Source organism: Notothenia coriiceps, unplaced genomic scaffold (genome assembly GCF_000735185.1).
Source record: "Notothenia coriiceps isolate Sejong01 unplaced genomic scaffold, NC01 NC01_scaffold00015781, whole genome shotgun sequence".
In the NCBI taxonomy this organism is placed as follows: domain Eukaryota; kingdom Metazoa; phylum Chordata; class Actinopteri; order Perciformes; family Nototheniidae; genus Notothenia; species Notothenia coriiceps.
In genome coordinates this window covers 161,678-181,255 of record NW_011348482.1, presented here as the reverse complement: position 1 = coordinate 181,255, position 19,578 = coordinate 161,678, and the positions used below count along the sequence as shown (strand labels likewise).

The window sequence follows — 19,578 nt, the reverse complement described above, 5'->3', positions numbered from 1 at the left end:
TAAGGTTTCACTGTATAACATTTTGGCTCATTGGTATGTGTTATCTCTGCTGTCGGCAGTACATCATTAGAAGTCTAAATGATGAGTGTGTCTAGCTGCAGTGCTAGGAGCCAGGTGGTGGTCTCTGTCAATCTAATACCAGGATGTCCTGCTTAGGACATGTAATAACTCACCCAAGAAGATGACTACCTCCTGACTTGAAATTTCACACAACAACCAGGTCAACTAATGTTTTCTCTCAATCAAACAATGCCAAAAGCTAGGCCAAAGATAAAAAGAAAAATAATGGCTAATATACAAGGGTAGAACCTGTCTGTTCCTGAAACAGAAAACTGATACATGAAGGTTGTCACAAACATTTGTTTCAATCAACTGTTTAGTTTATACCCTGTACAAATGTGGCGAGACATGGGACATTGTAGTTTTCTTTTGGCTTGTTTTTTCTTTGTTAGGACTGGTAAATACTGTCCACTTACTCATATAAGTTCACTGTTGATATGTTCAGTCCCGATATTCTCCTCATCCATGTGTCATGCAAGAGTGGCCCATAGCAAGTTCATCTTGGCGCATGTCTCCCTCTGGTGTATACACGGTGCACTGTTCATATAGCTCACATGTGGAGTTGCATGTCTTAGCCTTTCAGTTGTTATAGCCAACAGTTTTCTTGTCCTCCATTTGAAAGAAGAGCAGTTTATTGTAATTTAGTTATACAAATCAGGTTGGAAAGGTGTGTGGTAATGTGAGCCTTGTGTTGTGTTTTAGTAGTATTGCCAATAGCAAATATTCAGAGCCAAAAAACAAGTAAATTATAGAACCACTTTAACCCGCATGCATTGCATACATCTAATCAATGAAATGTCAAAATATGCTTTTGTACTTATATTGGTCTTAATTGCAATATGAACGATAGTCCCTGAACGCATCACGGTTAAATGCACTGCTCCTCTTCCGCGTCAGTTCAAACATGGCGGCGCCCAATAGTGTTGTTGGTGTGGAGGGAGGCAGCAGTGAAACAGCACCTATCCTGTCAGATTTTACCACCGGGGATGAGAAGAGACCTCAGTTCGGAACACGTTTCCTCACAGACCCGCGGCAGGTCTTCCAGCACAACGCATGGTGGGTCATTCTTTACAGAAACCCTCAAGAAGACAGATGTTCGGTCGGCATCTCTGCCAGAGACAGAGCCGATATCCCTTGGCTGATGCTGTATCATAACTTAAAAGTATTAGATTATGATATTTTTGCTGAATTGATTGTATCTAAACTGAACATTCTTTCTGAATGTGTTTTGCGTTGATAGGGTCTTTAGCCAATATGATAACTTGTTATTAGTTGATAATATCATGTAAAAATATAGCATAAAAAGATTATGATATCCAGTATTATTTATGCATATTGACAGTCCCAATATATCAGGTACTGCATTCTGCAGTTTAATTTGAGGCTCCATAAATAACAAGGGCTTGATGTCTGTTTCCATATGTCAACTGATGGGTCTCAAGTTGTTTAAAAACGTAATATTTTCAGTCAGTTTATGTAATTAACATCAATGAATTAGCTTGTAGGCCTACATGTTTGCATATGGTAATGTATAGGATGTGATATTACAATATTGCCCTATTTTCCAGTCCAATCTGTTTATCACATTAAAACCTTTAATAAGAAGTATCTCAGGATTGTCAAGATTGTTCTGTGCTGTTATTCACTACATCACTTTGGCCACACTTTATAATATTGGGTTGTTGGTTACAGGGACAATGTGGAGTGGACGGAGGAACAAGAGGCATCTGCTAAGAGGAAAGTCTTAGAAAACAATCAGCCACTACCTCTAGAGAAACAAGGTAGCATTGTTGCTGTCAGACATATTGCCTTACACACATGTTGTATGGGTAAGGGAGGCTGTGGCTCAGTGGGGTAGTGCGCTGATCTTCGACTCAGAGGATAACAAGTACGAATCCCACTGCAGTCAGCATGTTGTTGTGTCCCTGGGCAAGACACTTCACCCTAAATTGCAAAGTTGCTTTGGATAAAAGCGTCTAACAAGTGGCATGTAATGTTGTATATGCATGTGATCAATGAGTCAAAATACACAGCAATTTATCCTGTCGTTTTATTTATAGTGTGCAAAAATAATTTCCTGTAATTCATTTTTGGCAATTGACTTTGATAATTGGCTGTAAACCTTTTACATTGCAATGACATAACTTTGTTAATACATTACCTTTTTTTCAGAGGAATACGACAACCGAGCAAATGAGTTTTGGAATGATTTTTACACAATCCATGAAAATCGTTTCTTCAAGGACCGTCACTGGCTGTTCACAGAGTTCCCAGAGTTGGCCCCTCGGAGTAGCCTTAACCATGAGTCCCGTCTCGAGGTCTCTGGCACAGATTACAGTCAGCAGGGTTGCCTGGATCAAGAACAGAGAAGTGAAGTTGCAGCTTTTGCTCACACTGATGGTGACATCCCTGGATCCTCTGCCAAATATCGCATTATGGAGGTGAGAGATTTGTTTGAAAGTATGTCAGCTAAACTTGAACCGTACACATTTAATGTCACCACAAAGTCACAGTTAACATTTTGGTGAATTTGATAAACAGTCGCCAAATATTAATCAAAACAAAAATGAACTACGGTACTTATTTGACATAGCAGATAAAGCATTTGTAGAAGAAAAGTGAAGGTTCTCACTTGATATAGGATTTCATCGGTTTTAAGACTAAAACGCAAAGATCATTTTAACATCACAGGATTTTTCATAACACTTCTAAAGAATGGAAAGACAAACATATTTTCCTCTCATTTGTCTTGTATTTTTCATAGTTCTTGGAATGGATGAAATGGATTGCTGCCTTTTTTTAAATATTTGTCTACTTAAATATCACAAATATTTTTACAAACACATTTAGCTGAAATTGATTTGTGCAACCTTGGTGGAAAAATGCATTTTCTAGTCGTTTTATTAATATTCTTTTCAGAATTCCCTCTCTTTAAACAAACAATGATACTACACTGAACAAAAATATAAACGCAACACTTTTGTTTTTGCTCCCATTTTTCATGAGATGAACTGAGGTTACCTACTGTAACCCCAGCTTCTATGAGTAAATGGCTTCGCCCTCTAAGGCTATCGCTATTGGGTAATCCCCCTGCGCACCCGCGCAGCACTGAAACACTTGTAGTCTACGCCCACCCGCAAGGTGGGCCCCACCCTCGGGCCTCCTTCCGGTATAAATAGGAAGGAGGCCCGGCTCCCATACAAAATAACTTTTCTTCAGCTATTCGTAGAGCCAGTGGGGCCCAGCGCTTAGAGGGCTGCGCCATTTACTCATAGAAGCTGGGGTTACAGTAGGTAACCTCAGTTCTATTTCGTATATGGCTTCGCCCTCTAAGGCTATCGCTATTGGGTTAAGGGCGAAGCATGATGTAGTCTGCGCCCAACTGGGTCCGCCCGGCACTAGAAGCACAGACACACCTGCTCAATAATACCCCATGCCTGTTGTGCCATGCGTAATGGCGCATCACCGTCCCTGGAACATAGCAAAACATGCCTATCTTCCCTGACGGGATGAAGGCTGGGAACAATACATACCCAGCCGCTGTGAGAAAGTGGAGACGAAGGTCCCACCTTGCCCAGCGATCATAGAAGGGGAACAGCAGCTCTCTGCGTGTCAGACAGGAGAGCGCCCAGCTGGAGCCCTGACATCACTCACTCTGACAAGACACTCCGTACAAAGTGTGTCAGAGGAAAAAAAGGAAACATCCCTCTCATAAGAGGGAAAAAGGACCGCTCTCCGCGTGCCGAGAAGCAGGAGAGAGGCGCACAGCTGGATCCCTGACGTCTCTCACTCCGACAGGACACCCAGTACAGGGTGTGTCAGAGAGGAACGGGAGACATCCCTCAAATAAAAATGAATAAATGAACAGGGGGAAAACCAAGATGCAGCAGTGCAAATATCTATAGGTTACTTACGTAACCCCAGTTCTCAGAGTAACATGAAGTGAGATGTCTCTCTATGCGCTTCAACGCGTATGCAAACAGAAGCATCAATCTCATTACGCCAATCCTGATTGGCTGGTGATCTTGACGTCTACGTCAGGGAATCCCCCCACCCTATAAGTAGCTTGCGCTACGACGCAGCGTCATTCAAAATAAGCACCTCTTCTCGCTTCGCCTTAGCAAGAAGGGCCGTCTGGTGAGACATCTCACTTCATGTNTGTCGTATACGCCGATCCAGAGCATCCCAAACATGCTCAATGGGTGACATGTTAGGGTTAGCGTTAGGGTTAGGGTTTAACCCTAGGGTTTTCAGACCCCCTTCAGACCCCCCCAATAAAGCAAAAATGCACATTTCAGAGTGGCCTTTTATTGTGGCCAGCCTAAGGCCCACCTGTGCAATAATCATGCTGTCTAGACAGCAGCTTGATATGCCACACCTGTGAGGTGGGATGGATTATTTTGGCAAAGGAGAAGTGCTCACTATCACAGATTTTTTCAGATTTGTGAACAATATTTGAGAGAAATGGTTATTTTGTGTATATAGAAAATGTTTTAGATCTTTGGGTTCATCTCATGAAAAATGGGAGCAAAAACAAAAGTGTTGCGTTTATATTTTTGTTCAGTGTATATGTGTTGGTGGTAAAATTGAAGGTAAATTGAAGTAAACAAAATAAATGCTATATGTATCTATTTGTATTGGACAGGTTGGCTGCGGTGTAGGCAATACTGTTTTTCCAATACTGAAGACCAACAAGTAAGTCAAGGCATTGCAATGTTGTTTCAAACCATTTTTGACAAGTGCTGTCTTCCGCTCTTGTTTTTTGATGTGCATTGAAAGGCATAACTGCAGCTTTGCTCTTTGCAGTGACCCGGGACTCTTTGTGTACTGCTGTGATTTCTCCAGCACAGCTGTGGAGCTAGTCAAGGTGAGATGGGATTAATGAAAGGATTGTGGGTTGATAGTTGTGTTCATCTCTGGGGTGATTCAATAACTGATGAATTAACATTGCTTTCCTTGTTTTCAGTCTAATCCAGAGTACGACCCTGAGCGCTGCTTTGCCTTTGTTCATGACCTGAGTGACGTGGAAGCCAATTACCCCGTCCCCGATGGAACCCTTGATGTTATAGTGCTAATCTTTGTGTTTTCAGCGTTGCATCCTGACAAGTATGAACTTCTTTCTCTATTGTTGTTCTTCTCTTTGGTAGTTACACCATTGACTATATCACTGGTTGTGTTAAAGTTTCACCCTGTCTCAGGATGCAGGCATCCATCAGTAGGTTAGCGCGGCTGCTGAAACCTGGAGGAGTGATACTGCTCAGAGACTACGGACGCTACGATATGGCACAGCTTCGCTTCAAGAAAGGTTAGTCAGTCTAATGTCCAGCGAGGCTACAGTTTCAAAAACTGTACAGTACTTTGACATGCAGAAAGGTTTTTTCTTATTTATTGCTTATTACTAGTGTATGCCCTTAAAAATGCGTTGCACTGATTTAGCATTTTTAAAATTGACTCGCATAAGATCATACTAAAGTAATCTTTTGTATTTCGCCATATTGAATGACTGTCACAGTTTGCTGCCCCTAAAAATGTTGAACAATATAATATTATACAAAATGTTGATAGTAATAGTGAGTCACCTGTACAAATGCATTACTTCCAATTGGACACTGCAAAAAAACCCGGCACTGCATTAATACATGCATTTTCATTAAACGTCTGCAATCTGTTGAAGACTAATGTTGTGTCTCTTCTATTTTAGGACGGTGTCTGTCAGAAAACTTTTATGTCAGAGGTGATGGAACAAGAGTGTATTTCTTTACTCAAGGTAAAAAGAGCCATATTAACTAATATTTATCAGTATTATTTTTGCAGAACTGTTCTTTGATTATGTATATAAAATCATGTCTTTCTATTGCAGATGAGCTCCATGAGATGTTCACTCAGGCAGGACTTGATAAAGTGCAGAACCTTGTGGACAGAAGGCTCCAGGTGAATAGAGGCAAACAGATCACCATGTACAGGGTATGGATCCAGTGCAAGTACCGCAAGGCTGCTGCTGAGCCACTCGAGACGCAGGGCTGAGAGAGAGGAGAGACCCTGTCTGGCTTGACCTGCACCTGAACCACAGCTGAAATTAAGGGCTCAAATCAAGGCGGTGCTTGCCTCTTGTTGAGGATGTTTGGAATTGAGAAGCTCTTTTGTGATGTGATAAAGTGGAGGCTACTTGATAGTTACATGCTGTAAAGACCCATTACACTATTTCAGCTGTCATAATGGTGATGGACTTGTTTTATAGAAAGTGTTCCTGATGGTGCTGCAATTCAACCTTCAATAGAGCCGATTTCTCATTTGTGCTGATGAGTTCAGTAATCTGAGAAAGTCTGGTTACACCTGTTGAACAGATGCTTTTAATGAGCTGATGTTTTTGGAATACATGGCATGATTTTTAGAATGACTTTATGACATTTTTGTACATCCAAAATAAATGAAAATCTAAACTTCCTATCTGTTATTCTTTTGTAATGGTGGTTTCAAAAGTGTTTTGATTAACAAATTAATAATTTACTTGGTTTGTACAATATTCCATTATTCTGTTGAATTGGAGGGGGGGGCAATCATAATTTTGCATTGTACTGGTATTATATAAATCCAACGTGTGGGTGTGAACATCATGGGAATGGCAACTTTCTGGTAAGTAATCATTTTGGGGGTCGACTGTTTGGGCGCTGTTAAATTGTATTGTGTACAGAGGGATTTGCCATTAGTCCAGGCAAGAGATTTGGGCTGGCGTGGACTGAACGAAGGTGAAAATACTTCAAAAATCTCACGAGAAAATATGAGATTTTACTGATTATTGTTTACATTGTAAAAACATGAGATCCGAACCGAATTTATCCGGATTCAGCTGAAACGTCTGCAACATCACAACTTCCGAAACAGATGGTTTCTTCCCTGCGGCGAGAAAGGCGACTGGAGCAGAACTTTGTTTTGATCGAGCTGAAAGCCAGGACCCGAAATTGATCTCACCACCGGGGGAGAAAAAGATAGGGGTAACTAGGGCTTGTTTAAAGACATAATTTATACTTGGTGGAAAAACATAGAATCTCGAGGGTCGCCATTGTGTTGGAACGAGATATACCCAACATAGACACGGTATGGACCTCGGTGGGAGGGATGTGATGGGGATCCCCGCTTAAGGAGCACAGCTAGGCGGGTTTGGGATACCCGGAGTTGTCGAGGCCTCCGTGGGAATCCACCGTCTTCTAGATTGAGCAACACCCCGCACTCCGGTGTCTCGGTCGTTTACAGTCAGCACGCGAGGGACGCTGCTGTGGATGCGGCCTAGCCTGGGAGGGTCTGCCTAGCACTGGGGACACAACGGGGACGATTGCAGGGTTAACAACAGGCCCTCCGGAGGACCGTGAAAATATTGAATTGCAGTAAGTATCTCTCGGCTTGTCGAACAACATATTGACTAAGGGTGGGTCTCTTTTTTACACTGAGTCCAGGCGTCGTGCCACCAGCACCTGACAGCACAGAACCGAAAGGATGCTTCTTTTTGACAGACGAGTGAACGCTAGCCAGTAGGCTACCTGACGCTAGCTATCTAACGTGTGCTTATAAAACAGTGTAGTCGTTGCGGACAGAAGTTGTGGTGTTTTATTTCCCAAGTCATCATCTAACAGACGACTGTTACTGTACCAACGTTCATTACCATTTGTTTTTTTTGGGTACGTTAGTCAATAAAATCATATCTGCTTTTACTAGCTAACGTTAACCGTAAGCTCTAATATTGTAATGCTAGCTAAATTATGGCCAACATTGGTATGCTTATTAGCACATTTATCCAATGTTAGCCTGCTACCTAGCTGATAACTGATGATGTTTCAAATCGTTATGTTAGCTGAGCCAGCAAACCTTTTACTATATCAAAGTTACACAAGAACAAGTACTAGTATGTGCTCTAAAGGTGCTCTACGAGTGTTGTAGGTTTCATTCTGTATTTAATGTTATAGATAACAGTCAGACATGTCAGCCTATGTTGGGCGTGTAACTTAAACGTTAACCTTTGCACAGGCTAACAAAATGGACATTTATTGTCTATTGTGGCCTTTTCCATTCCTGTGAGTTCACTTGGCAATCCCCCCAATTAGGGACCTTTTACAACTCCAGCGCAATGTAACTTGTGCCTATAGTGCCAGGGTGTTATCACATGATGCTATATTATTGCAGCCAATGATGACTACACATCTGGTCAAAGATTCATATTTAGTAACCCACTAGCTGTTTTATATGTGTGCTTTTTTTAGTGATGTAAGTGGTCAACTTGCATGGCTGGTTCTTGCCCAACACATATGACAGTTGAAAACATTATTGTCAGGTTTATTGATGACTCAGAACAGGAATTTTCCACATCCATATAGCTAAAAACAGCTGTGACTCATCACAACTAATGCCTTTTGAAACAGTGATCAGTCACTCCTAGTTGAATATACCAGGACCCACAATGCCTTCCTTAATCTGTTTTCTTGTCTGCAGCCATGATGGAAGAACTGCATAGCCTGGACCCCCGACGGCAGGAACTGTTGGAGGCTCGCTTCACCGGCGTTGCTAAGGTTTGTATCACAGCAGATGCCGCTGAGATGGAGCATGAGAACCCTCTTTTGTCAAAGTGCTTGAAACCACAGATTTTTCTTGATTACACATTTTTGTGAAATGCTCCCTTTCCTTGTCCCACTCCGCTTCAGTATCACTCTGCTGTTTGGCCTGGAAGAGCTTGGCCCCACTCCTTTTCTTTGTCCGTCTCTGAAGAAGGTTGAGCTGTGTCTGTGTTTTTTGGCTTGTGTGATATGGCATCTTTCCCTGGCTCATGATTTCGAGGCTGTATATGCAAGTAGTGATGCCTGCCAAAAAGGCCATAGACAGGACAAGGGTGGTAGGGGGAGGAGGAATAAAGACAGGGCAGGAATGCAGAAATAGTTCTTGACAAGGTGTGAGGGGAGGCAGCTTTCAGCCTTCCACCCTCTTGCTTGCTACATGGATGGGGCCGTCTTTGTGGAAGGTGATCTTGGAACAGTCAGGGAGCGAGAGTCAGCGCCAGAAGTGGGCCCTGTGCCAGCCATAGGCAGAACTGAGCCCAGAGCATGGCATGGCTGCTGCCGCAGAGAAAATGGCGACTCCTGCTAAGGCATCATGCCACCGCCACCCTGGATGACAAGAGATGCAATGTGTGTAGGGGGGAAGTGAGAGAAGTGTGTCAACAAATGGCTATGAATTGGTTGGTGGTCTAAAAGCCCTTTTTAATGTCACAGAGCACCATAGAGTGTTTTTTTTCTTGACCTTGAAAAGCCCTGTAAAAGCTCTGCTGCTCCCTGTGTTATCACGGAGTTGGTTTTAAGGAAAGGGATAGTGTTATCTTTAGAGGACAAATAACTAGGATTTGCTGGCTTTTTCCAGAGGGAGGTGAAGAAAAACACTTATCCATGGTGAATAGGAGAAAAATGGATGACATTATCTAAAGGTGACAGACAGAGGGAGGAATACATCCCCAGCAGCATGCCTAATGTTCAGCCATTTTAGGAGGGTTCAGGGAGAGAGCTCTCGTGTGCTCTGAATGACTAAGTATCTCTCCCTGATTGGACAGTGCCTGCAGAATTTTGATGTGACTTCAATTGACTGACAGGCATCACCTAGGGAACCTCCATTATGGCTGCTGCAGGTCTAGATTCAGTGGGAAGTTACGGTGACAGTATATTGCCAAACCCCCGCGTCCTTCCTCTCAGCTTCTCACCCATTTTACTCACTTTTCCAACTCTCATACAAGTGCATTCATACTCAGATGTGCACACAGTTTGAACACAAACTTCTACAAATACATTTCCTTCATTTTTTTATGCATATTTGTATATTTGCTCTTTGTGATTTTTTTGTTTGAATAATTTTTTTTACTTCATTTTAACAGGGCTCGGGTCAGAACCAAAATGAGTCATCCAATCAGAGTCTATGCAGTGTAGGCTCGCTCAGTGACAAAGAGTTAGAGGTTAGTCTCTGTTACAAATGAACAGTAATTTATATGCCAACCATCTCTGTTTGTTGATCTAATATATATATTCTGTTGATTCACACACCTTTCCTTACAGACTCCTGAGAAAAAAGCTAATGACCAGAGAGTCAGAAAACGGAAAGCAGACCATTTTGACGGTAACCAAGGTAAGATTGTTCCACTGCAATAATCTTTCATGAATCCCAAATATCAGCCTCTCTTTCTGAATTCCTGTGTTTCTCTTTTAGGCAAAGCAGGTACAAGAGGACATAAAATTAGTGATTATTTTGAGGTGAGTGGCTTTTGTTTTCTTTATTGTACGGTGTAGAACTCATGGCCTGAATAATTCTTCAGCATTAACTTTTCATACACACTCTCTAAACCCTTATTTGTTTTTGCCATCTTGGTCCTTCCATTGAACTGCTTTCTTTCTCTGCTCTTCTGTCAGTTTGCGGGCGGTAGCGGTCCTGGTACCAGCCCTGCCAGGGGAATCCCACCCGTGGTCCGCTCTTCCCCACAACACTCCCTCTCAAACCCCCCTGTCACGGTGAGCATGTTTGCACCTTGATCTCTCTTATGCTTTTAAACAATATATATTGTACTCTCTTTCCTGCCATGCTCTCTCTTGCACTTGTTTTAGCATCAATAGGTCAGCTTTGTTTACAGATGGGAGGAAACTGATGTGCTCTATAAACACTGTTGCCAATAATTAGACAGATTCAAACACACTTGTGTACAAAGTTCATACAAAAGCTACAACCAAGGAAAGCAATAATAGAACGTATTGCAGAAAGGAATAATGCTGCTATATTGGAAAATGGACAGACAAAAAAAGTTTAGATAAACCTGTGTTCCACACATTTGATTATTTATTTATGAACTGGAGGCCTTCAACTAAACAAATCACTCTAAAGCTTTAAAAGGGTTTTGTGAGCCCTTAAGTGTTTTCATTTTGGTCTCATATATGCCTTGCCTGATTGTTCATTTGGTAACTCCCAGTCATTATTTGAATGCAAATGTCTTCCACCATATTGGCCTCATTATTTATCATGACTCCCAGCTGTGGGTCTCAATATATTCTTTAATGGATTAAAGTTCAAGCATCATAGCCTTTTTTTATGAAATGAATGTTTTCCCCTCACAGGTGCAGCAGGGAAGCCCCTCCTCCTTAGGCTCGGCCAACACGGAGCACTCGACGTGTTCACTGAAGCTTGCTCCTCTTCACATGCTCCACAAAGCCACACAGGTACTTGACATGCCATCAGGGCTCGCAATTATTTTAACTTATTTTTTTAATTAAAAATCAGTTGATGTACAAACCAATACATTTGTTACTGAAAATAAATGAGAAACTTGTAGAGTTTTTTTGGACTTGTACTACATTTGTTTTATGAAACCGTTAACATGAACACTGTTTTTGTGCTCACTGTATCCTGTAGTCTGACCTTACTATAGAGAAACTAACAGCTATGGAGAACAACAAGAACTCTGACCTGGAGAAGAAGGAGGGCCGGATAGACGATTTGCTGCGGGTACTAATCACATTTCATTTCATCCCTGCTACTCTGCGTGCCATTTCTTTATTGTTTTAAGAATATCACATTCTCTCTCTTAATGTTTTACTTAAGGCATGTTAGAGTGGACACATTCCTTCTGTCTTGACATGTTTAAGCAAGTTAACATTTTCTTAATTCTTTTTACCTGACCTTTTTCCTGCACGTTTGTATGTTCTGCTCCAGGCAAACTGTGATCTGAGGAGACAGATTGACGAACAGCAGAGGATGCTAGAACGATACAAGGAACGCTTGAATAAGTGTGTGACCATGTCCAAGAAGCTGCTGATTGAAAAGGTATGATGATCTCACTGTGCCTTATTTCCAGCTATTAGTTTCCAAAGTGAGAGGGTTATTGTGTGTTTTTGACAAGATCTTGTTTAGAAGCACTCCTTTAAACCATGTGGAATCCACAGAATCAGATTGACTTCTGTTTGTCTCTCCTCCAGTCCAAACAGGAGAAGATGGCGTGCCGGGATAAAAGCATGCAGGACCGGCTTCGACTGGGTCACTTCACCACAGTAAGACATGGAGCGTCTTTCACTGAGCAGTGGACGGATGGATACGCCTTTCAAAACCTTATCAAGTGAGTACTTTAATGTTTTAACTTTGACGATCTTTCGTTCCCTTTTCTTACCCATTATCATTTTAACTAGTTAGCAGCTAATGAAAGAGGCAACGTCACACTAACACACCCCTGTAGTTGTGATATTAATTTAAGTTGAATGGCCTAGCTGGCTTGGTTTTGTCTCATGCAAGTGATGTAGAAAATGTTTTTTGCAAAGAAAGCACTTTTGCAACTCAAAAAGTTAATATTCACATATATTAGCAGCACTTGTATACATGTAAAGTGTTACATAAATGTAAGACAACACATATAACATGTATAATTTGCATTATATGTGTCAATGCAGAGTGCCCTTGGGTTTGCCAATGATTTACCTCGATCTCATTCCCATAGAAGAGGTAAAGGCAGTTTCTCAACAAATGTATCATCTGTTTTCCAGACAACAAGAACGAATAAACTCCCAGCGAGAGGACATTGAACGACAGAGGAAGCTGCTGAACAAACGCAAGCCGCCCTCCATGGTCCAGACTCCGCCTCCAAGCCTGGAGCAAAACAAACGCAAAAGCAAAACTAATGGAACAGAGAGTGAAGCGTACGATAATTTTTTTGTGGTTTTTAACTTCTTTTTTTGTACTACAAGCTGTTTTTCCCTTGCAGGCTTTTCCAAAGTTGCGTTGACGTTTGTTCTGTGTCTTTTTATAGGTTATCACAGGCAGAGTATCACGAGCAAGAGGAAATCTTTAAGCTAAGACTGGGCCATCTTAAGAAGGTAATGTCTATTTTATGTTTGACATGTTTAAGGTGATTTTTTTTTTTTTTGTCTGGGTAGTTTTTTTGATATCATTTGATTGTCATTTGCAGGAGGAGGCAGAAATCCAGGCGGAGCTGGAGAGGTTGGAGCGAGTGCGGAACCTGCATATCCGAGAGCTGAAAAGGATCCACAACGAGGATAATTCTCAGTACGACTCCTTCCTATATGGCCGTTTCCTCATTTATCTGTATTGATGATACACAATTGAATAACTTTAATTTGTTCTCACCCTGTTCAGATTCAAAGATCACCCTACGCTAAATGACCGATACCTGCTGCTATATTTACTCGGCCGCGGAGGTTTTAGTGAAGTTTACAAGGTGAGAGAAACTTGATCTGAACGACTCCTAATAATAGTTTATGCTCTCACACAGACATTCCAGTTTATATTTTTAAATAAATATAGTGAAGACCTTTGCTAAAACATCCAGTTTACAGAGAAAAGGCAGCATAGTACTGTTGATCAACAAACATGCACAATTGAAATACTTTGATATATTTTCTGCTGCTTAAAAGAGACACATTTTGTGAGTTGATTCAAGTCTGTGGTCATTTATGAGGTCAGGGATTGGGGAGTCACACTGATAAAAACGAACATGCTGGTATCATTAAATTAGATGGAGTGGCTGTGCATAATTTCAAAAAATATTTGGGTGTTTCGTTTGGGTGTTTCATTACATACAGCAAGTTAAAACCATCAACATTTCAAAATAAATGATTGTGCCAGAATGTGCAAGTTGTTCCAAGAATCTGCTGTTTTAGCTGTTAAAATGATGAATGGACACAGCCATTTAGTTTGAAGCAAGAGCCTCACTGCGGTTCAAACGAAGATATGCCAAATGCAGTTCCTTACTAATATGAGACGTTCATTTTTCAGGCCTTTGACTTAACAGAGCAAAGGTATGTTGCTGTCAAAATCCACCAGTTAAACAAGAACTGGAGGGATGAGAAGAAAGAAAATTATCACAAGTAAGTCCTGTGCAATTTTTCAAGCAATACTATATTTACGACAATTCTGAATTATGTTGGGTTCAAAATTCACTTTGTGTGATATCCGCTTTTAAAAATAAATGTTTTTCATGTTCTTTGTTTTAGACACGCGTGCAGAGAATATAGAATCCATAAAGAGCTTGATCACCCACGAATAGTAAAACTCTACGACTACTTTTCGCTCGACACTGACTCGTAAGTAATTTCCTTTTTAAACACATGTATAAATATATACTAATAAAGATTGAGTACTTTATGGTTTTCAATATGTTGTTTTGATTTTATGTGCCAAAGGCTTATACAAAACCTTTCCCTTCCTTTGGAGCAGGTTCTGCACAGTGTTGGAATACTGCGAAGGCAATGACTTGGACTTCTACCTGAAGCAGCACAAGCTCATGTCGGAGAAAGAGGGCCGCTCTATCATCATGCAGATCGTCAACGCCCTGAAGTACCTCAATGAGATCAGACCGCCCATTATCCACTACGACCTTAAACCTGGTGGGTCTTCACACTGCTCCTCAACTCTGAAACATTGCATAATCTTGTTTCAGTTGACTTGGCACAGTTTTGCTTAGAATGAAACCATTAGTTAAATGTTAACCTCAACAGCTAGAGCAGGGATAATAGGGAGATTTGAGTCATTTTTGACTTAAAATTTGAATATAAAGACACTTTATTTCATGCCATTGAATCCTTCTCTCAACCTCCTCAGGTAATATCCTTCTGGTGAACGGCACTGCATGCGGGGAGATCAAGATCACAGACTTTGGCCTGTCAAAGATCATGGATGATGACAGCTACAACTCGGTGGACGGCATGGAGTTGACATCGCAGGGAGCGGGGACATACTGGTAAGAGTTACTCCGGAATATTCCACTCGGCCGCAGGGTTGCCACCATCTGTGCTTAAAGTGCACCTATCATGCTATTTTTAGGCAATAGCATAGGTCTCAGATATATACAAATATATAAAAAACATGTCTATGAACTGTTTTGCTCAAAATGCCAAACAGATCACCCATTCTAGCCATGCCTCATATCCCTCTATTTCACTTCCTGTTTCAAAAGCGCTGATTTTGGGAATAAAGCTTAAAGAAAAATTAAAGAAAATTGATTCTTTTTTTAAAAGGAGGGGGTGGAGCTCATGCGGGACCCGGCAGCTACTGTCTAAACTAAATACTGCCGTGATGAAACGCCATATCATGGATTACCAAGGATTATTTCTGAAACAGTATGGCGCTTAAAGGCCCTTTTAAATTAATTGGGCTGTTTACTTGTACTACTGAGCGTAGGGACGCCAGAAACTGACCATGATCAAAATCGGACAGCCCTGGCGAATATTAATCGATTATTATTATATTATTATATTATTCGTGGATGGGGCTACACAGGTACTAGAAAGACAGTCGAACCCGGTGCATTCCTCCGTCTGAATGTGGTGCACTTTTGCTAAATGTTTAAACAAATTGCTCGTGTTGCCGCCCTTACATGCTAAACTATTATTGCACTTTTGGCAACGAGCATTGTCCACATCGAGACGGGTAAAGTTTAACCATACCTCGGAGTGCGTTCTCTCTGCCATCTCCTCCGTGTGTGTGTGTGTTGCTGCCTGTAGCAGCGGCGTGTGTGTAAACTGCCCCGCCCCCTCGCAAGCAGGCGGGGGAGAGAGAGATCTCTCGTCCGGATTGGAAAGATCGAAAATACTAAAAATAATCATAGATGCATTTTGCAGTCTTTTTGCATATTAGAAACGGAGTTGGCGACACTAAAACTGCAATATAATGTTTGTGTAGCATTATACATATGACATCTTTTTTACATGTCTCCAGTACCGATAAAAAGACCGATAACGTCGGAGCTTAACGGTACCACGGTCTTTAATAATTCAGCCCAGGGGCCCGTTTAATACCGGGGCTCGGTACCCATCGCTAACTGAGCGTTTGTCCTTAAGGGTCAAATTTGTGTTTGGTAGTCAGGGCTGAAATATTTATTTTATGCTAGGAAATTGCTGCAAAAAGTTATCTTTTTGTTGTTTTTTTATTTTATATAAGGATAAAATAAAAGAATCTGAAGTGCACAGTATGAGTGTTTTAAGAAGAAATCAGACGCATTATGTTGAATGATCTAACTTCTTATAAGGGGTTTAACACCTTCTTTATTGAAGGATTTGGACCCTAGCTAAACTCTGCCACACTTATATAGGCCATATCTGATATCTGTTTGCACACGTTGAGGAGTTACCTTTCAATCACTGTGGATGTTGCTGCAGCAGTGGGTTTTACATTAGGCCCACAGAGCAGTTTATGGTTACTCGGTCTGACAGCACACAGGATTGACTAGTTTTGCCTGAAGCAGCACTCCAGGCTAAATAATTTCATGTCTCCCACATGAGGGATCTCACTGTGGAAGTGGGAATAGAAGAGAGTTAATTTCATTTCAAAATAAAGATTATTACAAGTCTTTATGTCCTGACTTCCAAATGCATCTTGAAACTAGACGCGATGCTTTTATCTGTGGAAAATGCTTCATTGACATGTCTTCCCCTTGCCCTTCTTTAGGTACCTGCCCCCAGAGTGCTTTGTAGTTGGGAAGGAACCACCAAAAATCTCTAACAAGGTGGATGTCTGGTCTGTGGGAGTCATTTTCTACCAGTGTTTGTATGGCCGCAAGGTAAGAGACACACACTGAAGAAAGTACAGTTCAAGAGTTTAAACTATGAAGTTGGTTAATAAAATGCAATGGGGTTCAGTTCCCTTGGTTACATTCATTTTATTTTAATCGTATGTAAATGTCTTCTTTCTCTTAAGCCCTTTGGCCACAACCAGTCCCAGCAGGACATCCTACAGGAGAATACCATATTGAAGGCAACAGATGTGCAGTTTCCCCCTAAACCAGTTGTCACACCTGAAGCTAAGGTACTACACTCTCTCGCCTCACTATCTAATGTTTACCTCGCATCTATGTATCTTCAAATCCCAAAACATCCTCCTACCCTCTTTCTCTCTTTATATTATTTCATATGTATCTAGATCTTTACATTTTAAGAATTTACCAAAATATCACAAAGTCTGATACATGTACTTTCTTCCTCCAGGCCTTTATAAGGCGATGTCTAATCTACCGTAAGGAGGACCGCATCGATGTGCACCAGCTGTCCAGCGACCCCTTCCTCATGCCCCACATCCGCAAGTCAGTGGCCTCCTCGGGCACCTCGGGCATGGCCGTGGCCTCCACATCCAGCTCCTCCAACAGCAGCGCCTCAAACTGAGACCGCCCCCCTTAATTGATTGACTGAACCATTTAAAAGAGTGGGGTAGGGTAGGGGCGACGCCATATTGTGTCCCCCTTCCGGACAGCATCCCACCTTGCCATGACGAGAAAGAGAAACAGGTCAGACCAGGCGAGGGGTGGGTGAGAAGTTATGTTCAGGGTTGGGAAGGCAGACCTCCGTCACCCTTCACCCCTCTCACCCACCCATCAGCCTGCCTGTCCTCCTTTCATTAAAGGGTGGCATTGTTCTGGGGGTCAAAGCCCTGGACCACTTGCGCAGTAAGGGGTGAGGTTTGGCACTGTGTTGGTCAAAAATGGGGTTCAGTGTTTGGGAATATTCTTTTCTGCTTTAAAAAATAAGAAAGTAAAAATAACTGCTTCAGCTTGTCCAGATGGAAAGGACTGGGAGCACTCACACATACACCCATGCATGAGCCATGCTGCTCCGCGGTAGTCTTACATCCCCCCGCTCAAACATTTGGTTTGTTCTCATCTCCCTGAACTGAGAGAACCAGCCTGGCCTGTTTATTGTATTGAACCCTAAATATCTATGGCACCATGTCACCCAACCTGCTGTTCTGGGACCCCCTGCCCCGCTTCAATTCCAGACCCAGAAATGTTGTGACGAGGATGGACAGATTCCCCGTCCCCTCTCCCCTCTCCTCGTCAAACGCCTGTGACCAAAGCTTATAACTTCCAGCTGGTGGCAGTGTTCCACCTCCGTTTTTATAATGAATGATTTTAGAGTTGTGTTACTTGATAGGAAGTGGAAGCTGTTCTAAAGTGACCCCTTTTACATTTTTTTTAAAGGACTTATCAATTTAAGCAGTTTTATGGAGAAAACTGTTTTGTTTTTCAAGTTGCCTTTTAATTAGAACTGCTATAATTTTTGACTGACCCCCTCATAAACACACATATTTATTTAGGTATGTTTGAATTTATCTTTGGCCAATAAAATGCAAGGGACTGGTTTATCTAATAATTCTGTTGGGGGAGATTGGGCCTTAGCAGAGAATTGCATAAACCATTAAATACTATTGGTTAAAATGGGTTTGTTGTTCTGGGCTTCTGTCTGACTTCCTTGACCCTTACCACTTTCTTTCAAGGAATACCTACTATTTACAACACAGTTAAATTCATATTAGCTTATTATGTCTGTACTCATATTTTGTTTTTGACTTTACAGAGTATAAACCAAATATATTTTTTATTATATTACGACTTTGGCTTCAAATGATCTGTTTTGCGGAAACGCTCTGCTGAGGTGCACCACTCCTCGCCTGATGTCTCCTCCTGGGAGCCTTGGAGGACTTGGTACTAACTTTACCCTCCATGTTTAGGATGGATTGGGTCTCCTGCCCCCGGCACAACTGTCTAGTGGGACAGATGGTGGTCTGAGGTGCAACACGGACCCTGCCTTGTTTTCCATGCTTTGTGGGTGTGACATTTCTCCTGTGTCATCACCATTCATATCTATACAATGTGTTTAAAATTAAATTGTTCCATAGAGCACAAAGTGCTTCATAGATCTAAAGCCTCTTAATTTTGCTCTTAAAAGTGCACTAGAGCAATGTATTTAACTTTAGAATGTACATAATGTATAGTTTCCAAAGTCAATGAGTAAGGGTAATTATGTAAAATAATTTGTGATCTCTGTTCACACCAAAATAATTGGAATTGGAATTTCTTCCATAATGAAGCAGCTCTAGTCATTAGTGACTACATGGATGAAACAATTCAAATTGACTGTAAACTTGGACTTTAATGCCACATTAATAACAAAATGCTCTAAAACGATTCAGAACATAAGGCAAATAACTAGCAATGTTGAAAATATAGCAACTTAAATAATCAAAGGCTGTAGCAAAGGATAAGAGAAGGGATTTGAAAGATGTCACAGATTCTGCAAGCCTCTGGCCCTCAAGCAGGATGTTCCAGAGCTGAGGGGCCCAAAAAAACACTTGCCTTTAGACTTAACATAGATCCGAACCGTGAAAGGCTTTAAGGTTGATCAGAAAAATAATTCTAACCAGTAAAGAGAGGCTAAAACGGGGTGGATTTTGTAACCTGTCCCATTTCTAAAAGATGAACAGCTGTGTTTTGGACCAGATGGTGGAGCAGGATTGCATTTTGGTTCAACCCTAAGTCCAATGACTTATAAATTATATACTACAATATTTCAATTTAGAACCAATGGCCTCAAATTGAATGTAATTTGTGCCTGAATTCTCTGGGAGAAACACCAAATATTGATTTTATGTATGGAGGCTAAGTTGCTTTGTTTCTTGACATACACTTTTCCATGTTCTTTCACTCTAGCAACCTGTTCCAGCTCCTCCTGA

The 19,578-nt window shown here is 41.5% G+C and overlaps 2 protein-coding genes across 3 annotated transcripts; both read left to right on the top strand.

Moving 5' to 3' along the window:
* The first annotated feature begins 962 nt into the window (after positions 1–962).
* On the top strand, positions 963–6,505 carry mettl2a (methyltransferase 2A, methylcytidine). The gene is made up of 9 exons (XM_010775433.1): positions 963–1,116; positions 1,753–1,841; positions 2,233–2,501; positions 4,706–4,755; positions 4,867–4,927; positions 5,027–5,166; positions 5,259–5,365; positions 5,762–5,827; positions 5,921–6,505. The coding sequence occupies exons 1-9, from the start codon at positions 965–967 to the stop codon at positions 6,082–6,084; spliced, it is 1,098 nt and encodes a 365-aa protein (XP_010773735.1). The 5' UTR covers positions 963–964; the 3' UTR covers positions 6,085–6,505.
* A 169-nt stretch (positions 6,506–6,674) lies between these two features.
* tlk2 (tousled-like kinase 2) lies at positions 6,675–18,451 on the top strand. Of its 2 annotated transcripts, none has more exons than XM_010775432.1 (21): positions 6,675–6,693; positions 8,542–8,618; positions 9,965–10,042; positions 10,143–10,212; positions 10,294–10,337; positions 10,494–10,592; positions 11,190–11,291; positions 11,485–11,577; positions 11,785–11,895; positions 12,048–12,184; positions 12,606–12,758; positions 12,869–12,935; positions 13,028–13,125; positions 13,216–13,297; positions 13,855–13,946; positions 14,073–14,162; positions 14,296–14,465; positions 14,680–14,818; positions 16,525–16,636; positions 16,774–16,881; positions 17,061–18,451. In XM_010775432.1, exons 2-21 carry the CDS (start codon positions 8,544–8,546, stop codon positions 17,232–17,234), a joined length of 2,094 nt encoding a protein of 697 aa, XP_010773734.1. In that variant the 5' UTR covers positions 6,675–6,693; positions 8,542–8,543; the 3' UTR covers positions 17,235–18,451. The 2 variants fall into 2 exon arrangements, with proteins under 2 accessions (XP_010773734.1, XP_010773733.1); XM_010775431.1 differs by lacking the exon at positions 6,675–6,693 and adding an exon at positions 6,782–7,442.
* The last annotated feature ends 1,127 nt before the right edge of the window (positions 18,452–19,578 follow it).